Source organism: Triticum urartu, chromosome 7A, assembly GCF_056163025.1.
Source record: "Triticum urartu cultivar PI428250 chromosome 7A, HENAU_Tu73, whole genome shotgun sequence".
NCBI lineage: Eukaryota > Viridiplantae > Streptophyta > Magnoliopsida > Poales > Poaceae > Triticum > Triticum urartu.
The window spans coordinates 616,145,550-616,171,075 of NC_141879.1; the positions used below are offsets into that span (position 1 = coordinate 616,145,550).

Here is a 25,526-nt window from a genome sequence, read left to right on the forward strand (position 1 = left end):
ATACACGTTGCAAATTGTTTGTTTTCCGTTTTCTTATAAGGTCGGGAACATAAGGGTGTGTTAATACTCTACTAAAATAATACCATAGAAATTTAGCGTAACTCGGATGGTTAGGTTTCTTGTGGTCAAACCAGCCCATCAGAGTTCAAGTCCTAGACTAGACTTGGCACCCATTGGCTATGAGGTGCCTATGGTTACTTCGTCAATCTCCGGATATGTTTCGATTCAGTATCTCGGAGGTGCTCATAAGGGTAGGGTGTGCGTGCGTGCATTCATATGATGAGTGTATGTGTGTGTATGCGGGGCTTCTGCGATTGGACTGTGTTAAAAAGGAGACTGGGTTTTCGTTTCTGCCAAAACGTCTCAGAATATTTCAAACTACATTTTTCTAGGTAACTATGGCATTCTGAAAAAACTTTTTTTAGGGGATTTCTAAAAAAAAATACCATTTGGAAGGGTCCTCCCTGGAAACTAAAAAGATAGTGCAACTTCTTCCATATGAAAACTGAGAAAGACAGGCCTAACCAGGCGTGGCCCAAACGGAAACCAAAACGAGGCGGTTGATGCAACCACGGGGGAGGCCTGCTTGCGTTTACATCAGGCGCGGAGGCGGTTAATCAACCCGGCCTCCGAACCGCACCTCCCCTTCCCCCACAAGCGGCCGTCTCTCTCGGCTTTCCGGCACGGCCCCGAACCGCAGTTCATCACGCCTCTCCCTCCCCATCCCTCCGCCCAATCCGTCTTGGACTCCTGGGTGAACTCGGCACTGCCGGTGGGCTCCCCCGGAATCCCAGTGCCCCCTCCGTCATCATCCATCCGCCCCGCCCCGCCCCACCCGGCCCCGATCAGCACGCGTCGCTCTCCCCGTCCTGCGCTCGCACCGTTTTCCAGCACCACGCTCCGCGCCGCTCGGCGTTATATACTCGCCCCCCTCCCCTCACCTGCCACTGCATCGCCATCATCCTCCTCGTCTCCTTCTTCCCCCGCTCCGCGCTCCCGGCCGTCGCGAGGTAGGTGGGCCGGCACGGTTAATGGCGGGCGCGCGGAGTCCAGTCCAGGGATATTAAATCTCTAGAGGCGCCTCCGAACCTACCACCGTACATCATACACCACCACCAACACCGCACGCCAAGATTGCTCTGCTCCGCTCCGCCCCCGCTAACTCTTCTTGGCTTCTTGCCGCCGTGTCGCGCGCAGGCAGAGGGAGGGAGGCACGGGCAGGTGAGAGAGTCTCGCAAAGAAGCGGGAGCGAGCAAGTGTACGGAGAGGGAGCGATGGGGGACTCGGCGGCGCCGGCGGCGGCGGCAGGCAGGCTGGAGAAGAGCTACTTCGACGTGCTGGGCATCTGCTGCCCGTCGGAGGTGCCGCTGGTGGAGAAGCTGCTGGAGCCGCTCGCCGGCGTGCACAAGGTCACCGTCGTCGTGCCCTCCCGGACCGTCATCGTCCTCCACGACGCCGCCGCCATCTCCACCGCCCAGATCGGTAAGCACCAACATGCAACCCCCCCCCCCCCCCCCCCCCCCCCTCCCGCTTTTCCCCGAGATCCCTCCGCCGTCCCGCCCGGCCGGCCCCCGTGACCCGGTCATCATCCAACTGTCTTCTTCCTCGCATGTCAGACGCATAGCTCCTCGTTTATCTCGCCGTTACTCCTTGGTTTCCGGTGAAAGCCGCCGGCGTTCGCTGTTCATCAGTAACTTTTCTCCCGTAATCCGCGGTTTTTAATTGGATTTTGACTCGACGGGGCGGCCGGGGTCGCCGGACCCCGGACCGCAGCAGAGCAGACCGGGGTCGCCGTTCAACTGGATTAAAAACTGAAAAACTGGGGTAACGTGCTGCCTGCCGCCTCATAAATTCCGATGACGACGGCCCTGGACTGGACGGTTCTGGATTTTAAAACTGGCCGACCGCCGACGTGAGCCAACTTCACCGTCGCCGGGGTTCCGGGGTACGGGTTCTGGGCTTTAATAAAAAAAAGAAATCATTCTCGAACTTTGTTTACTTGCAGTTGCCGCGACGGAGGAATACATCGAACCACGTGAAGGATCACGCAAAGTCCCTATTCTTCTCTCTGAATTTCTTATGCGCTTTCCGTTCTTGTCCCGTCCTTGGTTATTTTACTGTTTTTAGTACAGGTTTTTTTGCCAAATCTGCTCGTTCCCAGATTTTCCCTGATTATTATTCTGACAGTATGGGATTATGGATTTCACAGTTGTTTACGTAACCATTATTTATTCAGTATAATCTCTGAAACTGCAAGTTCTGAACTGTATCATTTTTTTTGGTGCAGTGAGGAAGCTGAACGGGGCGAGGCTGGAGGCGTCGGTGAGGGCGTACGGCGGCGCCGGGCAGAGCAAGGTGTCCAACAAATGGCCCAGCCCCTACGTGCTCGTTTGCGGGGTCCTTCTGGTGGTCTCGCTCTTCGAGCACTTCTGGCGGCCGCTCAAGTGGTTCGCCGTGGCGGGGGCGGCCGCGGGCCTGCCGCCGATCGTGCTCAGGAGCGTCGCCGCGCTTCGGCGGCGCACCATGGACGTCAACATACTCATGCTCATCGCAGGTACGGCCAACACTCGCCACCTTCGAACCGTTCCGATGTTGATGTTCATTGTGAGCTGCACTGAAGTTTCCACACGCACGCACGCACGCAGCATGTGTTTCATGTGACTTAGGCTCTGCCATTTTCCTGACTAGATTCATAGTGTGCGATCAATATCAATATTAAGCAGCCATGGTGTATATATCCTGAAATTCATGAATCTTTGGGTCACCCCACTAGCCTGGCTACTTGCAGAGGAAGCCAAGAGAAATAAAAGCTCATCCATTTCCTGAAAATAAGTAAACAAATAAATTGCCTAGCCAGGTGCAGAGCATAAGGTGCCCTGCTTGGCTGTGCCGAATCTAGTTAGGCAGATGAATCCTGCTAATTCTGGCAAGTTTTTTGCTTTTACTACATCTGAGTTAAAAAAAAATGCTCTGAACTAGTTACTACATGAAAAAATCCTAGAAAATTCGTGTCGTTATCTTATCTTCGTATACGACGCTGACACAACGATCACTAGCACTTTGGATCGGGGGAAAACACGTTCAACCAAAGACCCGAATCACTGGAACAATTGATGGTGTTGTTGTTAGCAGTGGTGCCAATATGCCGAAAATAAGAGTCGCCCAGGAAACTGGGGTCAAGACAGGTTCCTTCCTTGCACCAGTGCCAGCACGCATGGTGGGTGCTTAACTGGCTAGTGGGAGGGCAGAACCAAAACAGTCTCTGGAAAGATACTCGGAGCTTGCGATGTCTCACTTGCCGAAACTTCCCCGAAACCCGTCCAGAACCCCCTGGGAGTTCTGGATCGGGTCTGTCTATGGCACATCTAGATTGGTGGTGGTGTTCCTGTAGCCAAAGCGATAGGTTGTTGTGATGCTACTGTCTATGCTAAATGGACAGAAATCCGCTTCCTTTCCTCCCCATGTGGCGATGTCGCATCTCAGATAGGGTATCGGATTCCACTTTGAGTGAGCAACGCTTTGCTCGAATCGAGTCGTTCTCTCTAGAGGTCTGGCTGTCAAGATACCTCAGTTTCATGAAAGAAACTTGAACAGAGTTCTTCTTTTACCCGGTACTATGCTAGAAAACAAATTGTCTGTTCAGACCAGCAGATAAAAATGTGTCAGTGTCTCGAATCTTTTGATGGAGGCTCGATTATGAGAGGAGGGATCCAATTTTCTATTTGCAGTAGCAATTTTGTGTGTATATAATCACCACTTTCTGTAAACTCAGGATGTGATCTGTAGCCTGCACACGCACACAGCATATGTTTCATGTCACTGGGCTTGCCTTTTTCCTGTCTAGAACTCTAGATTCATGCAGTTATGGTGTACAGTATCCTTAAATTCATGAATCTTTGCCCCCCCCCCCACCACCACCACATAGCCTAGTTGCAGATAAAACTCATCAATTTTCTAAAAAAAAAATTTCCTACGAATGTGATGTGTTTAACTCGTGTGGAATCTGCTAGTTTGACAGAGGAATCCTTACCAATTCTGGTAAGATTTTGTTTATACATCTGAATAAAAAAATGCTTTGAACTAGTTACCACATCAAAAATTCAAAAGAGAGGAAGACATGAGTAATTTTATAAGTCCACCTCCACGCCAATCAGGGCCTTGTTCTAAAACAAATCTTCTGTCGCCATCTTCTGTTGCTTCGTATACGCTCAACACCCGCTAGCACTCTTTGGAAATACCTTTTTTATAAACGGGGGCAAAAGCTTTACCTCGTCGATTAATTAAGCAGAAGAGACTTGCCTAGTTAATTAACGAAAAACCACAGACTGAATCATTGGAAGTACTGATGATGTTGCTAGGTGTTAAACATCGCTGAGAAAAAAGCCAAAAGTCACCCAGGAAACTGGGGTCAAGGCAGGTTGCTTCCTTGCACCAGTATGAATGGTGGGTGCTTAGCTAGTGGGAAAACAGGCTCTGGAAAGATACTACCAAAAGCTTATGTCTCACTTGCTAAAACTTCCCCCTTGGTATTTGTTCTTCCTGTAGGGACCCCCCACTTTGAACTGCACCAAAGCGATAGGTTGCTGTGATGCTAAGGTTTATGCCAAATGGACAGAAATCTGCTTCCTTTCCTCTCCATGTGGCGATGTCGCATCTCAGATAGGGTATCGGATTCCACTTAGAACAAGCAATGCTTTGCTCGAATCGGTCTTTCTAGCGTTGTGGTTTTTGTGCTGTCAAGATTGCTCAGATTCTTGAAAGGATCAGCATAGGAACTTTGGTCAGAATTTATATTCGTTTATGTATTCTATAATACTATGCTAGAAAACAAAATTTCTGTTCAGATAGCAGATAAAAATGTGTCAGCATCTCGGATCTTTTGATGGAGACTCAATTATGAGAGTAGGTGTCAGAGTTTCTATTTGCAGTGGTAATATAAAAGGAAAGTTGTATCTAGGGAACTAGTCTGTGTGTATATATAATCACCACTTTCTGTAAAAAACTATATACCTGTTGGCTTAATCTACTCGTCTTGGAGGAACGGTATCTTGTCATCGTCACATATTTACACCCATTCCTTTTTGGTGCTCTGCCGTCCCATAAATTGTGGCAATTTTGGCAGGAAATGGATGGTGGCAATTGAATAGCCAATGGCTCACTTGTTTTACTTGCTTTGTTTGCAGTTGCTGGGGCCATAGCTCTCAAGGACTATTCTGAGGCCGGGTTCATCGTCTTCCTCTTCACCATAGCCGAATGGCTCGAGACCAGGGCCTGCGGCAAGGTATGTTGTCCACAAATTCCTTTCACCTAAGAGATCAGAGCTGTGAGGTCCTCTCATGACCCCACTTACCGGGAAAGGGAGCTTTTTTTTCGATGTGGCATGGTTAGGAGCACATATTCGTACTGATGCGGCATGGCAGGGTATGCTGATATTGATGTGCACTAGACCCACTGATGGACTTGTGAACATATTTTGGTCTGCCATTCTACGCGTAGTAGGTTGGAGTAGAGCCAGGCCCGTTTCGCTGATTGTATTGCCTTTTTAGCATACCTCAGCTGTCACTTATCAGCCAAGGGACTAATGAACTTTATATCTAGTGGACTCAGACATGCATATACACTCATATCTAGGTGTAAGACATGATTAGGGAAAGCCACGCCAATAATTTTGGAAAGATGAGGAGCTGAAGGCAACTACTAAAAGTAATATCTTCTAAAAAAGAAGCAGTAATCATTAAATATGTCTACATGGGCAATAATTTTTCTTTTTGTGCTACTTTGTCCCTGAAAAATCTGATTACATACTCTTTGACATGCAGGCCACTGCTGGCATGTCGTCACTGATGAGCATGGCACCACAAAATGCTGTTCTGGCAGAGACTGGACAAGTGGTTGCTACCCAGGATGTGAAGATCAATACAGTAATAGCTGTGAAGGCAGGGGAAGTCGTGCCGATCGATGGTGTTGTTGTTGATGGACGGAGTGAGGTCGACGAGAGCACCCTCACCGGGGAGTCCTTCCCTGTGTCCAAGCAGGCAGACTCCCAGGTCTGGGCTGGCACACTCAACATAGATGGTAATACATACTACACTGTCACTGGAATCGACATTGCTGGGATGCCTAAAATTCACCTCTGGTCGCTGATCATGCACTGATTCTACATTGGTGATCTGTCAGGTTACATTGCTGTGAGGACAACTGCTATGGCCGACAACTCTGCGGTGGCCAAAATGGCAAGGCTGGTCGAAGAAGCCCAAAACAGTCGATCCAGTACGCAGAGGCTGATCGACACTTGCGCCAAGTACTACACACCCGGTAAGCCAGATAGAAGAGACTATGCCTGTAGCGAAAATTCAGTCATTGACAGTTGTTGGATCGGATGGTTTTACTTACTGTGATCTTTGGTTGCACCTCGCAGCTGTTATTTTCATGTCTGCAGCAGTGGCAGTGATCCCTGTGTGTGTCAGAGCACGCAACCTAAGACACTGGTTTGAACTGGCCCTAGTTCTCCTGGTGAGTGCTTGTCCATGTGCTCTGGTGCTGTCGACACCTGTGGCAACCTTCTGCGCGCTACTGAGGGCCGCGAGGACCGGGCTCCTCATCAAAGGAGGGGATGTCCTTGAGTCCTTGGCCAGTATCAAAGTTGCTGCCTTCGACAAGACTGGTACAATCACTAGAGGCGAGTTCTCTGTCGAGGAGTTTCAGACAGTTGGTGAGCGTGTTTCGAAGCAACAACTTATTTACTGGTGAGTGTGGCGTCCATATCAGAATGCTCAAAATTCTTCAACGACATTATGTGCTTCGATCTTCTTGCAGTATTTTAATTCCATGACTGTTGCAGGGTTTCAAGCATCGAGAGCAGGTCGAGCCACCCAATGGCATCTGCTCTTGTTGGTTATGCTCAATCAAACTCTGTAGAGCCAAAATCAGAAAATGTTGCTGAGTTTCAAATCTATCCTGGTGAGGGGATTTACAGTGAAATTGATGGAGAGGGCGTATATGTTGGGAACAAAAGGATCTTGGCAAGGGCATCGTGTCAAACAGGTTGGTGAAATGTGAACTCAGCATTTACATATTCAATGTTGACAACATTCTTTTGCTATTTACAATTGGACTTACTGTTTAATAAGAGACAAACCTACCCATGCATGAAGTTACTGAAATGAGCATTGCTCAGTAGCATTAAGTTAGTCATTTTTACAGTATATTTTTCTTCATTCTTCTATTTTGTTTAATCGAAACACAATTTTCTGTTGAAATCTTGAGCTGTTAACTGATCATGTGCAACTTTTTTTGTTCTATAGTTCCGGACATAGTAGAACACATGAAAGGAGTTACCATCGGATACGTGGCCTGCAACAAGGAATTGATTGGGGTATTCAGCCTATCGGATTCATGCCGAACTGGGTCAGCCGAGGCCATCAAGGAGTTGAGATCATTGGGCATAAAGTCAGTGATGCTTACTGGCGATAGTACTGCCGCTGCCACACATGCGCAAAACCAGGTAATGATTTCTTCTTTTTCTTCTGGAGAATAGGTGGATCTTATTGTTTTGTATTTTCCTTTCTCTAGTGGATACAAATGCAACACCTTCTGATTTTGCTGTTTCTTTTCTTTTTGTGGCAGCTGGGGAACATACTAGCCGAGGTTCATGCTGAACTTCTGCCAGAAGATAAAGTGAGAATTGTTGATGAACTGAAGGCAAGAGATGGCCCTACACTGATGATTGGCGACGGCATGAATGATGCCCCAGCACTGGCTAAGGCTGATGTTGGAGTCTCCATGGGTGTGTCCGGTTCAGCCGTCGCAATGGAGACGAGTCACATTACTCTGATGTCGAATGACATCCGCAGGATCCCAAAGGCTATCAAGCTGGCCAGGAGGACACACCGGACCATCGTCGTGAACATTGTCTTCTCGGTGACTACGAAGCTTGCAATTGTTGCACTTGCGTTTGCCGGGCATCCGCTTATTTGGGCAGCAGTCCTTGCTGATGTTGGCACATGCTTGTTGGTGATCATGTACAGCATGCTGCTACTGAGGGAGAAAGGCAGTGGAAAGGTGGCGAAGAAATGCTGTGCTTCTTCTCACTCAAAAAAGCATGAGCATAGTACTTCCCACCACCACTGCTCCAATGGTCATCAGCATGAGCATGTATCTGCAGGCAAGCATTCTTGCCATGATCATCACCATGAGCATGATCACCACAAAGAGCCTAGCAACCTGCATTCCACAGACAAGCATGGCTGCCATGATCATCACCATGAGCATGATCACCATAAAGAGCCGAGCAACCTGCATTCCACAGACAAGCATGGCTGCCATGATCATGGCCATGGCCATAGCCACTGCAAAGAGCCGAGCAGCCAGATGGTGACAAGCAAGCATGTTTCCCATGGGCATGGCCATACCCACAGCATCTGCAACCCTCACCCCACTGCGAACAAGCATGATTGCCATGACCATGAACATAGCCACCACCAAGAACCCAACAGTTCACATTCTGCCGATGAGCATGATTGCCATGATCACAAGCACTGTGAAGAACCAATCAGCTTGCTTTGTGCCACTGAGCATGCTTGCCACGACCATGAGCAGAACCATGAGCATCATTGCTGTGATGAAGAGCAAACAGTGCATGTCGCAGATACGCATTCCTGCTACGACCATAAGCATGACGGCAGTGCGGCTGATCCAGTTCCAGAGCTGTCGATATCTATCGAGAGCGCATTGCCTGATCACCATGAGCAGGAAATCCAATGCATCAAAGAACACAAAGAGGAAGCGTGTGGACATCACCTGAAGGTCAAGGATCACGTCCCGGCTCCGACGGATTGCAGCAGGGGAAACTGTCACAGTACGGTGAGCAGCAAGGGATGTGAAAGCAAAGGCAAAGAAGTTTGTCCAAGCTGGCCGGTTGGTCGTACCGGAATAATCCGCAGGTGTTGCAGGACTAGGGCGCGCAGCTGCTGCAGCCACAGCATGTTGAAACTACCAGAGATTATAGTAGAGTAGAATGGAAAGTATAGATGTTATGTTGGTAAGATGACCGAAGCGAGTAACTATCTAGAAAGAAACAGCGACTGCTGAAGCCGCCTGGTCGGCATATATAGCTAGATTCCCATGGCTGATGATAGATATTTGATCTGGTTTTGCTTTGCTTAGCTGCTGAAGAAATGGTGTAGAAGTCTTGATTTTCATGAAGCAGGTGTCATTCTGAAATGATATGCTGCTCTGGTTTTCTCCTTGTTGATTTTGCACCTTCTCGAAGAATTTGAGAAGGTGCAAAGAGAGAGGTTTGTTCATAGTATCAGTGTGCTTCAGCAATAATTGGAAGAAGCTGGTGTAGAGATCAGTTTATAACTTCTTATCAGGTTTCCTTATCAGAGTACCGAGTTGTAATCATACTTGACTTTTGTTGAGGGAAAACTTCAACTAAGTTGGCTTATTATGAAACGTTTCGGAATGTCGCATAGAACCATTGTTGGTCAAGCTATGAAATGGTGTATCCCTTTAATGCAGTGTCAGTGTTTTGCATTACAGTAAGGCAGTAATCTTTTAAGGATGTATACTGCAGTTGTGCAGTTGTGGCAAGAACTTATGGAAACATGTAAACATAAGTTCAAATCCCTTCTTAAATTTATGGATGTAGATTTTGCTGCTAGGAAAGTTTCTTTGAAAAATGGTGACATGGTGAGGTTGTGGCTATACCTCTGAAAAATTCATGTGCACTTTGACATTTGTCAAAAACAAAAATGTACCATTAGAGGTTGCATGAATTGCAGCCCAAACATCCCTTTCAGGCGTCACCTAAAGCTGAACTTGTCTAAAAAAAAGCCCTTGGAGCTGAACTGCTGGAACAGTGGAATGGCACTGTTTATTTGACATTCAGGAATTTTCCTGATGACTATTGGAACAATGGAATGGCATTGCTGATCATCTGGCTTCCATGAATTTTCCTGATGACCAGTGGAATAATGGTATTTTCCTGGTGACTACTGGAATAATGGTATGGCATTGATTGCTGATCATTTGACTTCCAGGAATTTTCCTGATGACTATTGGAATAATTGAATGTCATTGATTTTTTATCATTCTACTTCCAGGAATTTTCCTGATGAACCTGACACTGTTCACTAGTACTGTCTAAGTCCAAGTATCAGTAGCATTTTTTCTTGTTCTTTTTCTCCTTCTATGTACACATGTTGCAGGATCTCATTATAGATGGATCTGGCGTGCGAAAATGCCTCTCAAGACCCGATGCTTACTAGAGAGAATATGCATAAGCCGAATTGGACTGGCAATACTCTATGATCCTTGAACAAACTGAAACTGCTAGACATCTCTTTTTTTACCTGCCTCGTTGTTAGGGGGTTTGGGGTTGAGAGGGCACCATCTGAACCCATGGGCATATGCACCCACTTTTCATAAAATGCATTTTAAGCGCGTTTTAAAATGTCAAAAAATCAAAAGAAAATATCACGCATACATGTTCACAAATGTGTGTACGCGGCACAAAGTTTTATGAAAAATGTCTTTGTTTTGCCTCCGCAAAAAAGACAAATTTCAGTGCTTCTAAATAGTGTTTCACGACATAATTTTTTGTCTTTTTGCACAGGCCACAAAAAAAGTTATTTTTCTGTGAAACTTTATGCACGCACATAGAACATGGAGACGTACCCGTGCAATTTTTTTCCAGATTCTTTTAGAATTTAGAAATGTGTTTTTCAAAGTGGGTTCATATGTACCCGGGTTCATCCATGCACTTCTCATCTGGGGTTCTGTTGAAGCTGTTCTGATCTTCTGGATACCAGCTGCTGCCCTTCCCCTCTTTGGCAAGCCTTTTCTTGGTTTTATGTTTTTCTTCGTGGTGGGGATATGTTGTTCATGGTGGATAATGCTGCTATCTGCAAGGCTCTGTCAAATGTGACAAATAGGGTCGCCTTTGATCACCATGTTGTTTGACTCCCTGCTACAAATCGCTTCAACACTGACGGCTCGAGGAGACCTGTCAGTGGTAGCGTTCACCACTGACGGGCCGGCCATGATCAGTTAGTGACAAGTCTGGGAGGGCTATTCTAGTAAGTAAACACTGACGAGCCACTAGCCGACCAGCCAGTGACGAGTCGTTTGTCCACTCCCTGGTGACCCATCATCACTAACCGGTCGCTTCGGCTTCCCGTCAGTGGTGATATGTCAGCACTGACCAGCCATTTACATGAGATACAGAATATCATATTATAGGTAGAGATACAGCTACATGGAATAGTAATTACAGGAAAATTGCATCTATACAGTACTTATCATGGCAAGCTAGGAGGGGAAAGGGATGGCTTGGTCACTTTGAGCTCCCCGCAACCGCTGATATACACGGTTTTCTGTGGGCGATCCCACATGGCTCTAGCAGATTGAGCTCTTTCATCGCCAATCAGCTGTGCAAAATCATTGAAGAATTGGATCCTTTCACCTGGTTTGTAGGTAGGGATGGTTGCAATGCTGGTGATAACGTCCATTCCTACATGATCAATGGAACAAACATCAGAACAAAGGGTAAATAAACTTGGTTGCTTCCATCTTTTTATTAGTAAATAACGAGAAGGACCCGGCAGTTCATAAAAGAGCACGAGGGTGCTCTACAATATGCTGGGGCATTTCAGAAGTTCTGCAAAATTGCAAAGAATGCATGTCCAGTAAAGGAAAAGATTGATAATTGCACATGATAGGTAACATACACCAACCAACTTAATTGTCAGTTATTTTTAAGAAAACAAATATGTGCCTTCGCGGTGAATATGGCATGTAAGCATACAATACACTAGCAAATAAGAGACATGGACCGTCTCCGGAACAGTCTCTTCAGCACTTCAGAAGTTATAATTAACTACAGAAATAAAAAGATCTGAGAAAATGTAACATATGTGCATTAGAGAAAATGTGCATTAGAGAAAATGTAACATATGTGCATTAGAGAAAATGTAACATATGTACACTATTCGTCAGGTACGTGTAACATATGTGCATTAGAGAAAATGTAACCTCTAAATTTTGATAAGAAGTTGAACGGTGAAGAAAAGATTCAAGCAAGCAGACAACATTGCACTTGCGTAACTGCGGCGGACATGGGAGTTGGCGGGCATGAGGTTTGAAGATGGGAGGCAGTAAGTTTAAGAATACTATTGAACTAGATATGTCTTCAAAATTGTTTGAATAAAAAGAGATGTCTTCATTTAGCCAACAAAAACCAAATTGTTTTTGGGTGATGTAATCCGTTATGTTATTTTTTTTCCGAGAAAATGCAAAAGCTTTGCGTCTCGATGTATTGATAGAAAGAAGAGTTTGTACAAGTCCAAAGATGAGAGACACCCAAAACTACAACACGATACCGCTAAACGTTAGGCACCGCCCTGCTGGTACCAACGCTGCAAGACCCCTCGCGCCCGCCCTTGCCTAGCTTCCGACTTGATAGTGTCAAGGAGACCAGCTAAACTGAGCCTAGCGTTGTCGAAGATGATCGCGTTACGATGCTTCCAGATAGACTGGATTAGAAGGATCCGTTATCTGAAAATTTGAATACCATGCTACCAACATGACGACGGAGGACGTGCCCTCTCTAACAGCAGTCTGGACGGAATGGCATGTTAGTTGCCCCAGTCCACAAAATAGTGCCTGCAGCGAGGGACACCTCATGCCACATCGTGAGCCAGAAGGGGCAACTCGTGAGGTGACCCATCGTCTCGTCCGACTGGTCACAGAGCACGCCAGCTAGGTGCATGCTGCAGGCCACGTCTCTACAGTCTCTCAGCGGTCGTGACAGCCGAGCCACACGAATTAGCGCGGGGGGAGGGAAGACTTCCAGTTCAACTTTCAAGAGCTCGAACCGACCGACACATGAAAGAGGGCGTCATACCAGGTCCTGGATGTGTACTGACTGCTCGGTGTCCACCACCATTGGAGGACATCTGGTGAGGTGGAAAGCACCACCCCGTGGACTATTCACCTAACCTGGATATACTGCCAGAGGGATGGCTGACATCCAATGACGGTCGGTCAAGGCCTCCCTAACTGTGCCCTTTTTTTCCTAGTGCGCCCTGAGACCAGGAGAAAGAGCTCAGGCGCAAACTCTGAGATAGTGCGCCCATCCAACAAGCAATCCTCCATAATAAGGTAGATGCTCCGTCGCCAACCACTATGTTGGTGGATGCGGCGAACACCTCCCGTTCATCACGGGAGAAGTCCGATATATCTAAGCCTCCTGAGCGGAGTGGCCTGCAACCAAGGGCTGGAGCAGCTCATTCGACAACCTGCTTAGCGCGAGAGGGGTCCCGAGCTATCTGATCAGAAAGGGAGCTAGCTGACACTCCATGACCGATGCTGCCTCCAGGGCCTCCTCGTCCGAACATCCAAATGGGACACCGAGCACTTGCCGAAATTGGTGTGAAGCCCCGATACATGCCCGAAGATCGCAAGTATGCTGCGAACAATGAGCAACTCTGCTCTATCCGGGTGGTAGAAGATGACAGCCCTTCTTCTCAAAGTGAGACACTCACAGCCAAATTCCGGGGTACTAGGAGGCGGAGCAACCCAAGCTCAGCCTTGGCCAACAACTTGTTTAGTGTATCTATCACCAACACAAACACCATATGGGAGAGTGAATCAACCTGTTGCAGGCCCTTGCGATGCCAGACCGGCAGATAACACCGATGGGGCATGCTCAAGCTAGATAACAAAACTAACTATTAAATCACAGGATAAGCTAACATGTATGCAGCAAAGATGAGGATGTTATGGCTTGCTGTTGGGAAGAACTAAGGTAGACATTGATTCATTGATTAATGGCATGGATGCTTTTCTGAATAATCTATGACCTGTACAGATGGGATGTAAACAAAGCTTGTAACAGTATATCACCGGAAGGTTCATGTTTAGAAATCCTACTCTAGCAAGGCTGCATTTTGCTCTTAGTCTTAACAATCCTATCATTAGTCGATCAGTCATTAGTCAAATTCCACATAACATAGCTGGTTCATGAAGTGCATGTTATTGAAAAATTGAAGGGACGATATCAAATTCTTGCAAGACATTCAACACGAGATCTGTGATAACCATCTAATACAAGTAATTCTGACAGAAGTACTCACCTTCTAATACAGTTCCAAAAACAATGTTCTGATCATCAAGCTCTGGACAGGGCCCTGGCCCTGTGGTCACCAGGAATTCAACATTGTGATAATCAGGACTGAGTTTGATGCTATCGTCGTCGTCATTCTGCTCAAGACACAAGGATAGGGTGCCAGGCCTTGCATGTCTTAGTTGATACGCTTTAGGATCAACAGTCTCAACATTTCTCACAAGCTTTGAGGGAGGTTGGACCACGCCCTTATCACGCCGAGAACCTTGTCGGCCAGCAGCAAAGAACTGACCTTGAAGCACCTTGTGGACAAGTGTGCCTCGATATGCAGAAGTAGTGCAGGTAGTTTTGAAGTTGGCAGTAGTGATCGGGAGTAGCCGACCATAGAGACCAAAGACTACACGTCCGAGGGGCTCGGAATCAGGGCATGAAGCAAGTTCAGCTCCTAACGTGCGGTCATTGCTAAAGAAGCTTGGGCAGATGCTAAAGTCCATGAATATGCGGTCGGTGATGGTGGTGTCAATTGTGGAGGAGGATGGAGCGTTTGCATTGTCTATGGCAAAGGAGGAGGACGCAGAGAAGAGAAGAGAGGAGGCAGGGAGTAAGGCGAGAGACCGCCTAGGAATTTTTGGGGAGTGGTTGTATTTATGGGTACTGTCATGGTTTGGTTTTGAGGTAGCAAAACAGGAAGACTGGCTGCTAGGGTGGTGGTGGAGGCTGCTAAGAGAAACATGGTCAGCCATGGAGGAAGTAGCTTTTGTGCTTGATGAAGGCATCGTTTCGTTGTTAAGTGAATGCTTCAATATGGTGCTAATATCATTTCCTGCAATAACAACAGAAGATGAATGAGGCATAAACTTTGCTTAAGTAATATGCTTGCTCTCTTGACAACAAGCATAGCACTGTCAGGTATAACTAAAAGCTCAGGCATTCATAATATAAGAACTCTAGGTTATCTCTCTAATTTTTCACATGGAGCTCACCCAGGATGGAGCATATGACATGGGTGTACAGATCTCTCTCTCTATTCTAAAAGTGACTCCTACTGCAGCAACCTAATTAAGCCACGTCACCCCTAGAATTACAGTCAGTAAATTAATTAATATTTCCTATTTACTGCACCCATGCATTGTATGTGGTGCAAACAATGAATGTAAGGACTGTTGCTAAACAATTGGAAGGTTGGTGCCTGAAAGGCTATATTTGAATAGAAACATTCTGTCCTTTGAAAACAACATTTCATTCATATATAAAATTAAAAAGCTTCATGCATATATATAGAAGTAGAAGATGTGTCATGCATATAAAGACCGGCGTGTACTGTGTTTGGCACAGATCTGTGCAGTAAATCATACTCGATGGACAATTTAGGTATGGAGGCACATGTATCAAATGGACTAGTTCAATGTTTAAATGAAATATATACTGAACGGTTCTGGAAGGTTCTCGTCTGCATCTTGTCTTACATAGCATATAATGCTCCCGATATCACACCAACATCAAGATATGTCAACGTTACTCCTGAATAACATCAAAATCAGCCCCGAGAATTTAATTCTCTTTTGGTAACCTGGAGGAGTTGCTTGAGACTGGTACTCAACTGCTCATTGAAAATTATGTTTCGAAGTGTTAGAAGAAAGGTGTGTGCACCATTGGAAAAATACAGTAAAACCTCTTTTCAGAAACAAACCATCTTTGAACTATTACAGACATGCATGCTAAAGAGAAAACATGAGGAAAGAAATTACTAAGACTATTCATAAACATATTTGGTTACTTAATTGTGAATACGCCCACAGCAACGTGTGGGCATGGCCCTAGACCCTAGTGTACAGCTATTATAATAGGCAAGAAACAGCAATCAAGTAGTTACAATACACATGTATGCAGTATGCTGGCAATTGCATCAAAGTTTGTTAAATATATGGATTTCACATTACAGCCTGCTACCCTACTCTCCCTCCAAAAACCCAGTAGGCAATCACCACATTCTTAATAAGTCCATATATCCAACAAGCTGACGGGCAGCAATTCAACAAAAGAACTGCCCATCTGCCTGGGCCATCGGCAACTCCAAACCGCAAAAGTGGCGATTGGCATCTGTGACCTCATACTGCTCAAGCAGGATGAGGGTGCAAGCTGGATGCAGGCGGTCACCACAGCCAGTCGTCAACCAGCAAGTGGGGAGAGCCTTCCCTTGGCTCGTCTCTTTGTTGTCTTGCTTCGATATTATACATTACTACTAACTGTGAATTGTCACATTTCTATTGTACTACTACTCTTGGTCCCTAGACCCATGAATGAGCTGTGTGTTTCTGACAAAGACTCAAAAATATGAAGAGGAAATCTGACAGTTTTACTATAAATTGAACCAGAATCATTGGCCATCTAGCAAGCATTCCCTGGCGTCCATGGCACGCAGCTGACTTAGTGTGATAGTTTCATACTTTCAGTCCAACCAGCAATACGGAAAGCAAGGGATCAGCTCGTTGCCTTTTACAGCACCCAAAGAAATGGAAACAGAACGGCGTAGCCACGGCGCACGGACCTCACCTTCCAGATCACCGCCGGCGGCGGCGGCGGCGGACGGTGAAGGCACACCCCTGCGGCAGCACTTGGCCCTGCGGATGCGGTAGGCGGAGGTAGAGGTCAGGCACGAGGAGGGGACGGGGCGGCGGTGGGAGCTAGGGTCGTGGTCTCGGCGGTGGAGAGCGAGGCCTAGGGACGTGGCGGTGGCGGTGGCGGCCATGGTGGCGGTTGGAGCAGCTGTGGCCTGTGGCCGGCGCTGGCCGGAAAGGATAAGGGTATGCTCGAAATTTTATTCGGGGAAAAAAATTCTATTGAGCGAGCGTCAGTTCGCGAGACGTCTTCCGGCCCGACGCTTTCCCTGGTCGTTCTATCGGTCGAGTTAAATCCGTTAAACCGTCACAATACATGCACCGTTAACAAAAAAAAACCACCATAACACGTTTGTGTAATTTTACACCAAATGCAACGCATGACAATGAAAGGAGACACTGACAGTTTTTTGAACCACTTTTTTTGACGTGGCAACCCGCCCACATGGCGAAAGAGAAGATGGCACGGGGCAAACACCGTTACTTGTTCGGTCGAAGGCGTCCTTTTGGGTTGATCGAAACCAAATCGGCTAAAGCCAGCCCACTCATTCTTCTTGTGGTTGTCCCCTCTCGCTCGCGCTCCTTTGGTGCTGCTCCCACGACTGCCACCGCCGCCAACCATCGGAGCTATGGCGTCTTGAAACGACGGCGAGAGCGATCAAGACTCCATGCAATAGTTGGATTCAAATGTAAGCATCCTCTCCCCTCTATCTCTTAGGGTATGATTAGAGTTAGGGTTCTTGCCTATCTGGGGAACTTTCTCAAATTGAAGCTCAATTGTACCGAATCCAGTTGATTTGATTTGTGGCCCAATTGTTTTTAACTGGATTTATCCAGGCCCCTCTCGCCATTGAAGACTTCGACTTTAAGGCCATTTGTGGAGTATGAGGAGGTTCCCGAGACAACCTGGGTCGAAGCCCAGCCGCGAAAGCAGCCGTAGGCCCGTCAGTGATCCGCGTCAACGCCAACCGTTGGATCAATCCAACGACAGCGGATTTGACCCGTGCTGATTAAAACCAGTTGCGAGCTGGAAACCTTAGCCATTTCCCCCTTCAACCTCGATTCTTCCGGTCTCTTAAGAGGAGAGGCGGCCGTGCGGCGACTCAAGGCTCACCGGCCATGGCGGCGCGGTGGTTGCCCTCACCGGAAGAGCGTGCAGTGGACCAAGTCCAACGCGCTCCTCCGTTGAGAGTATCTGTCGGCGACGCGCACATGGCCTGTTAGGCGGCGACGTTTGAGAGGCATTTCGCCGGTGTCTGCCGACGTAAACTTGCGGTGGCGGCGACGTGCAAGGCGATGGTCGCGTCCATCTGCGCAGCAGCGACGGATGCATCTTTCCGCGCGTCATCCCGAAGGATGGCGACATTCCGACCATGGCATGCACGCACAACGGCGTCTGAGCGGACCCTAAAGGCCAGAGTTATAAGGTGAGCCCCAAATCCTCTTCTTTTCTTAAACTTCATACATTTGGGCACTAATTTGGGGATTTGGTTCTGTAGGGTTTCAAAAGAATTGGGGATAAATGTTTTAGGGTTTGGATTATGGCCAAAATTGGGGGAAAAGGAGGTTTTACTTAATCATATATTCCACTCCGTCTAATTGCTTAATGGGATTTAATCAATGCTAACTACTAACAAATATCTTGATGTGGAAACGTGGCATAGTTAAACTAACAGAACATGTTAATGATCATAAATCTCTAACTAGCACTAATCCAGTAGCAATTTACACCTTACTGAAACCTCTTAACCCTAGACATTAAACATTTACTTTAATAGAGGGCAACTTAACCATAATCATGAACCATTAGACTTAATACTTTAACCATTAGCACATAATCAAGATCAACACCTTGAACAAATAATCTTTAGGGATCTAATCTAGGCTTAATTAGCTCAAGATACCATTGTTAGAAATAACCCATTGGAATTGACGTGATTAGATCCTAAGCCTAATAATAATTAGATCACCTAAAACATAATGAACAGAGAGGTACATTATGATTGTACCACCAATGGAAGCAGCCATAGGTGTAGCCAATCCAAAGTGTCATGCCTGCTTGATGCAGGTGTGATGCAGGCTCAGGGTAGACAATCGCAGCGGGTAACAACGTCCCTCTGGGCACCACCGATACTATCCTGGAACAGGGGACGAGCTTGGAGATGATCTTCCCATCGTGCAGCGCTCCACCAGATCGGTTAGGGTTTTAGGGAGATGTGGGAAGCATGAGTAAACCATACATGAACTAGTTAAATCGTAGGTGTCGGCTCTTCCCCCCATCTAATATGTGTGCTCTGGCGACAGGGGACCAAAACCATAGTTGGTTAGGGTCACCCGTCGAATCAGGGCGCATTAGTTGAGATTAGGGTAACATATGTTGGTGCGCGGCCCCTCTCCTCAACGTTATCTTTACTTTTCAGTTTCAGCATTGCTAAGGGGCTGTTTGGATTGTGACTATGTTTGCATTATGTTGCCACACTTGCCTAACTTGAGTTGCTTAAATTGTTAGCCACACTTTGGCTTGCCTAAGGAAATCTTGCCACACTTTTTGTGTCTATGACATGTGAGGTTCACTGCTCATAAAAAAAATCTTGGCTTAGTGTGGCCAGAACCAAACACCCATCTAACTTGAGCAAACTTGCCTAATGTGAGGTATGCCAAAGTGTGGCAATATGTGGCTGGGAACCAAACAGCCCCTAAATCTCAGTCAACTGAGACTTAACAACATCTCAGTCGATGCTATATTCGTCAGATCTTATATGAAGATCCATGTAAAAATAATAATTTTTTTTATTTCTTTCTTTTTATATGTTATGTCATCTAACCTCACCCTTTCAATTTATCTATTCAGTCCGTTGGACCTTATAGATTAATACACCAACAAAACCCAACGGCTTAGCATGAGCGGTTCGCTATCTCAAAAATCAACCAGCAACAAAACCATTTTTAGTAGGTGCCGTGCGCGGGTGCAGGCGGCTCCACGATGACCAGGATGGCAGGATCGACTCTCGTCTCCCTTTATTTAGCCGCAGCCGGCAGCACGGATGTACAGTGGTGGACGTTAACGCAGGACCAGGATGGACGCCGCCGAGTCGTCGCCGATGCACATCGTCCTCTTCCCGTGGCTTGCGTTCGGTCACATGACCCCCTTCCTCGAGCTTGCGGAGCGCCTGGCGGCCCGCGGTCACCGCGTCTCCTTCGTCTCAACGCCGCGCAATATCAGCCGCCTCCCGGCCGTCGTGGACGTCCACCTGGTGGCCCTGCCGCTCCCCCACGTGGACGGCCTCCCCGAGGGAGCGGAAGCCACCAGCGACCTCCCGCCCGGCAAGGCCGAGCTCCTGCAGAAGGCCGCCGACGGCCTCGCCGGGCCGTTCGGCGCCTTTCTAGACGACGGCAAGAAGCCGGACTGGGTCATCGTCGACACCTTCCACTACCTAGCCGCCGCCGCCGCCGCCCGCCGGGGCGTGCCGTCCGTGATGTTCCCCATCTTCTCCTCCTCATCGAGCGCCCTATGGGGCGTGCCGCGCGTGTCGACGGCCGTTGACCCGGAGGTAGGGGCGTCGCTAGCGCAGCGCTTCTTGTTAACCCACCAAAGCTGCAAGATGGTGGCCAAGCGGTGCTGCGTGGAGTTCGACCCCGACGGCGTGCCTCTCCTGCCGGCCATCTTCGGCAAGCCGTTCGCCCCTCTCGGCCTGCTGCCGCCGCCTCTGAGGTCCACCGAAGGCGACGCGCTCGTCTCATGGCTCGACCGACAGCCGCCGAAATCCGTCCTCTACGTCGCGCTGGGAAGCGAAGCGCCGCTGAGCAAGGAGCTGGTGCACGAGCTGGCCATCGGCCTGGAGCTCGCCGGGACGGCGTTCCTCTGGGCCCTGAGGAAGCCCAGCGGCGTCCCGGACGACGCCGTCCTTCCTCCGGGCTTCCAGGACCGCACCAAGCACCGCGGGCTCGTGGCGATGGGGATGGTCCAGCAGACCAGGGTGCTGGCGCACGACTCCGTCGGCGCGTTCCTGACGCACTGCGGGTGGAGCTCGGTCATCGAGGGGATGCAGTATGGATGTCCCCTTGTCATGCTGCCATTCTTTGGGGACCAAGGGCCGATTGCTCGGCTCATGGAGGGGAGAAAGGTTGGACTGCCGGTGCCAAGGAAGGGAGAGGATGGGTCGTCTTTTGACCGGGAAGGCGTCGCGTCGGCGGTCCGGGCCGTCATGGTGGAGGAGGAAGGTAGATGTGCCTTCGCGACCAATGCTGGGAAGTTGCAACAGGTTGTCGGCGACACTGCAAGCCATGAGCAGTGCATCGATGACTTCCTTCAGCAACTACGATTTTACAAGGAATAGTGTCGGCATGGCCCGGCGCGTTCTTTTGTGACAGGCCTAGGGCCAACAGAATCGCCTCCTCCTCAGCTTCTCTCAGAATAGCCACTTCATATATATTTTATAATCCTATCTAGTTAAAATCTAATTAGTTAGAATTATAAAAAAAATATGAATGACGATTCTGGAAGAAGCTGAGGAGGAGGGTGATTTTGGGAGAATCGTCAAAAACAACTAGCCCCTATTCAAGAAAAGTACTATCGTCGGGTCATATAACAACGAAATAGAATGTACTGTATCACCGTATCGTTATCCTATGATTTTCATTTGATCATTCATGTCAATATTTAGTTATTAAAGTGATTTTTGTGTCTTTTATTTTTTTTCATCTTTTTATTATTTTTCGATACTGGCCTATTGGGCCTAGCCCAACATTGCGTCGGACGCTTCCCGGGCAAAACCAAAGGGGCCACGGCCCCCTCGCCCCACTCACCCACTCCACTCATTCCCCTTCAAAGTCTCCGCCCTACTCTTGATCCTTTTTTTGCCGATGGTGGTCGCCAACCAATTCGGCGATCTCTGGTGTCCTTAGGTACACATCTGTGCCCCCCTCTCAATGTCAAGTGAAATGGTCCATTTGGATTTTTTTTATACGTGGTGAGATTCGTATTCCCAACACTAGGGTTTCGGCGACGGCAACAAAGACGACAACAGGCGACGACGACGGAGTAGACAGTAGGCGACGAGGACCCTCGGCTCCAACCCAGGTGAGCATCTCATTCCTCCGTTTTTTGCAGTAGGTCACTGCTGAAAAAAATGGCATTTTGCTTAGGTCATTGTCGTGGGTTTGTCACGGCAGATGTCCTCGTGAAATGACTTAGTCGTGGAGACATCGCTACAGGTTAGCTTAAAGGGGTTAAACCGGACAAGGGACACGCGGGTTATATACTAGTTCGGCCCCTTCGATGAAGGTAAAAGCCTACGTCTAGTTGTTTTGGTATTGCTAGGGTTTGGATGACCAGGGAGCGAATCCGCTTTGCCTGGCTCTCGAGTTGTTGTGTGTTGTCCCTAAACCGCTGCCGGGTCGTCCCTTTATATACATAGGTTGACGCCTGCCGGTTTACAGAGTCCCGAGGCCGGATCATAAATGTGTCCGGCTCGGTCTCTATTCCTTCTAACTTACAATACAAGTGACATGAAAGAGTCGGTTTACATCTACAGGCCTTAACCCGCCTTTGGGCCTTGGGCCTTTGTAAAACGCCACCATCCTCACGTCTTAATGGCTTCCATCTTCATAGAGTTAACCCGGCTACTCCTGGTCGGTTTACGTCCAGTAGTAATATCCCCAACATTAGGACCCAGATTGGTTTGAACTTGTTCATGTCAATCTTCAACACTTAGAAAAATTCCTCCTTTGCATCTTCGCCTTGATCTTGTAAACCGCCGTGACGTCATACTCCAGGATCATGATAAATCGCCGTGATGTCACCTTGTTATTTAAAAATGATATATCTCACCTTTAGTTAATGAACCTTCGACGATCGAGGCAACCGCTCCTGTTAGGTATCCAATATTCCGGCCCCTCGATTCTCGCGCCTGTTACCTCCCCCTTTACCTTATAAATAGGGCAACGGGTCATTTCCTTTTTCCCCTCCGTCTCTTCGCTTCTTCTCCCTCCTCGCGACGCCTCTGCACCCGAGCACCGCCACCGTCGCCGAGCTCCGCCTCTGCATCTCCGTCGTCCGCTACATCGACCTGGTTGCACCAGATAGCCGCGGCGTAACTCCGCTTGCTTCAACAGCCGCTGTAAGATCTTCCCTTTCCTCCTCTATAGATCTACTTAGGGTTTCAGTGTTCATGAATGTTCATCGAAGCTCCGGCAACTGTTCTTCCTTGTTCCTCCTTAGTCCATGGAAGAACCCTCAAGCCTGATGTATTTCGTGTAGTAGCTATAGCGTTCCTTATCTTTTGCTATCACAACAAACCCTTATACGCATAAAAACTGATCTGGACCTTTGTGAATTGCTTCGGGACCAACCTTTTTAGGTCTAAATCTTTTTGCTTCTCTTGTCTTACGGTAGATCTAAAATTTCCAAGTAATCTTGTGAAACCTGTTTTACCTTACTTAGTCGTTCTTGCCTTAGATCTGTATCTTCTTCATTACATAGGCGGTTTACCTTTGTATAAAGCAATCTATCACATACCATTAGTCCCCTTGTAAACTGGCAACTCCTTTGTGTCCGTCATCATACTCTGGTTTAATAATATGTGTATATCTCTTTTTCCACCTATTGCCTTGTCATTCATAATTGTATCATCCTCCAGTTTACCAATTTCACATATTTGGACTTCTTTATCCTGTTGAACCTTATGCCTTACCATGAATGAATTGTAAACCGGCATTTCTTTTCAGCTTTTTGCTTGCAATGGCCAAGCAATTTTATTCATGTAACTGGGCTCCCTCCCGGGTTACCGAGGAGCAACTTAATGGAATGGTCAAAATTGACACTTTACCCAAAAAGAATGAGATCCGATGGCGAGTTCCTGGACCGGAGAACCCTCCTACTCCCAAGCAATGTGAAGTAGTGGTATTTGTTGATCACATAGGCCGTGGCTTCAAACCGCCCGGATCGAAGTTTTTCCGGGATGTGCTTGCCAGCTTTCAACTCCACCCTCAAGATATTGGACCCAACTCGGTGTCCAATATATGCCACTTCCAAGTCTTCTGTGAAGTGTACTTACAAGAAGAGCCAACTGTTGAGCTGTTCCGGGATTTCTTCCATCTGAACCGGTGCACTAAATTTGTAGACGAGCCCAATACTGAACTTGGTGGCGTCTCCATTCAGAAAAGAAAAGAGGTTGAATTTCCTCATGCCAAGCTGCACAGTCACCCCAAAGAGTGGAATCAAACTTGGTTCTACTGTAAAGACACCTCCCCTGAAGATGAGAACCCTCTGCCGGGTAACCGTGCTCACCGGCTGGCCAATACTCATCCTCTTCCACAACGATTAAGTGCCCAGGAACGAGCCCCGTATGCACCTCAACTCGCCAAGCTGAGGGCCTTCCTGGCCAACGGTTTAACAGGTGTAGACTTTGTCCGTTGCTGGATATCCTGGAGTATCTTGCCGCTAAGTCACCGCTCTCGCTTAATGTGCGAGTACACTGGTGAAGTAGAAGACTCCCAACGTCATATCAATATTCAGCTAACGGATGAAGAAGTCACTGAGGCTGTCAAGAAAATATTGAATGAATCGGAAGCTGTCTGTCGCCAAACCGGTTTACTCCCATTTTACACACAAAACAAACCTCATGCTATAAAGTGTTGTTCTTCCGCTTTACACTTGATATCTTTATACTGTATAACCTTTGAACACCCTTCTGCTTATTTTTAAACAGGGCGATGATCCGTTTTGGAAGAAGAAACTTCAAGAAAAAGCGGCAAAGCCTTCCCGTCCCAAAACAAAAATCATCAAGAAAACCTCAAAGCGGAAGGCACCTGAACGCATCAGTATGGAACTGGATGATGACCCGGACGAACCGTAAGTTGAGGTAGAACTTGATTCACTTGGTTCACTTTTCATGCATCTCATTGATAATGATACTTATCAGGAGGACGTTGAGGACAGCCAAGCTGACGATGCAGAGGTAATTATCCTTTTCTCCGGTTCAGACTCTCTGCCTACACAAAAAATCCGTCAAGCGGTCCGGAAAGTAAGATTTTCTCACCCTCTTGCTCACTTGGATCCAACATTTATTTTGAAGAAGCAGCAGCATGAGGCTCGCCGCACAACCCGGCACAGCGGCCAAAAGGTTACTTCAACTGGTTTACCAGACACCCCGGTTCGAAAGCGCCGATCTGAGGTCTCACCCACTTCTGACACTTCTTATCCCAAGGCAGGCTATTTCCGACAACCTCTTAATCCGTCCAATTCGAATTATAAGGTGACACCTCCTTCATCCTCTGGCGAGTCAACAGCGACCCAACTTCCTCCTCTCAAAACTGTAGCTGGGTAAGTACTTCAACCCCTTATTTTGATGTTTTCATACTTTATATGCTATGCTTAACTTTCACATCTTATTCTATTGTAGAGCCAAAGCTAGACCCAGCAAAAAGGCTCGGATGAACAATCCGCCCGAAGACCAGGTGGTCATTGAACCGGAGCAAACGGTTGAACCGGAGCGAACGGCTAAACCGGAAGGTCCAAATCCTGAAGCTACCTTTGATGAACCACCCCCTCAAGATCACAATACTGATGAACAACCAGAAGTTGACACTGCTGTGCCTGATGATGAACCGGCAGATCCAATCCGGGCTGATGATAGATCTTCTAGTCCAGTGAGAACCACTGACACTCCATCAACTCCAGAAAAGGCTGCTGGAGACAAAGAAGGCGAGGTTATCATTACTAGTATTGGTCACACTTCTCCTGGCCATCCTATAATTTTGGCAAAACATAGTGCCAAGGA

At 47.6% G+C, this 25,526-nt stretch overlaps 2 protein-coding genes and 1 pseudogene across 4 annotated transcripts; 2 read left to right on the forward strand and 1 right to left on the reverse strand.

Annotated features, from left to right (window-relative positions):
• The first annotated feature begins 875 nt into the window (after window positions 1-875).
• LOC125520131 (cadmium/zinc-transporting ATPase HMA2) lies at window positions 876-9,478 on the forward strand. Of its 2 annotated transcripts, none has more exons than XM_087534497.1 (10): window positions 876-1,010; window positions 1,198-1,482; window positions 2,288-2,554; window positions 5,184-5,281; window positions 5,820-6,075; window positions 6,178-6,315; window positions 6,419-6,746; window positions 6,842-7,044; window positions 7,305-7,504; window positions 7,627-9,478. In XM_087534497.1, exons 2-10 carry the CDS (start codon window positions 1,275-1,277, stop codon window positions 9,013-9,015), a joined length of 3,087 nt encoding a protein of 1,028 aa, XP_087390623.1. In that variant the 5' UTR covers window positions 876-1,010; window positions 1,198-1,274; the 3' UTR covers window positions 9,016-9,478. The 2 variants fall into 2 exon arrangements, with proteins under 2 accessions (XP_087390623.1, XP_048540916.2); XM_048684959.2 differs by having other exon boundaries at window positions 930-1,097.
• Window positions 9,479-11,213: 1,735 nt separating this feature from the next.
• Window positions 11,214-16,984, reverse strand: LOC125520130 (Cyclophilin-like peptidyl-prolyl cis-trans isomerase family protein). 2 transcript variants are annotated; one of them, XM_048684957.1, is made up of 3 exons: window positions 16,682-16,984; window positions 14,139-14,951; window positions 11,214-11,515 (listed from the first exon to the last, which is right to left on the reverse strand). In XM_048684957.1, exons 1-3 carry the CDS (start codon window positions 16,875-16,877, stop codon window positions 11,304-11,306), a joined length of 1,221 nt encoding a protein of 406 aa, XP_048540914.1. In that variant the 5' UTR covers window positions 16,878-16,984; the 3' UTR covers window positions 11,214-11,303. The 2 variants fall into 2 exon arrangements, with proteins under 2 accessions (XP_048540914.1, XP_048540915.1); XM_048684958.2 differs by lacking the exon at window positions 16,682-16,984 and adding an exon at window positions 15,595-15,728.
• A 2,592-nt stretch (window positions 16,985-19,576) lies between these two features.
• LOC125522615 (putative UDP-rhamnose:rhamnosyltransferase 1 pseudogene) lies at window positions 19,577-21,397 on the forward strand (annotated as a pseudogene).
• The last annotated feature ends 4,129 nt before the right edge of the window (window positions 21,398-25,526 follow it).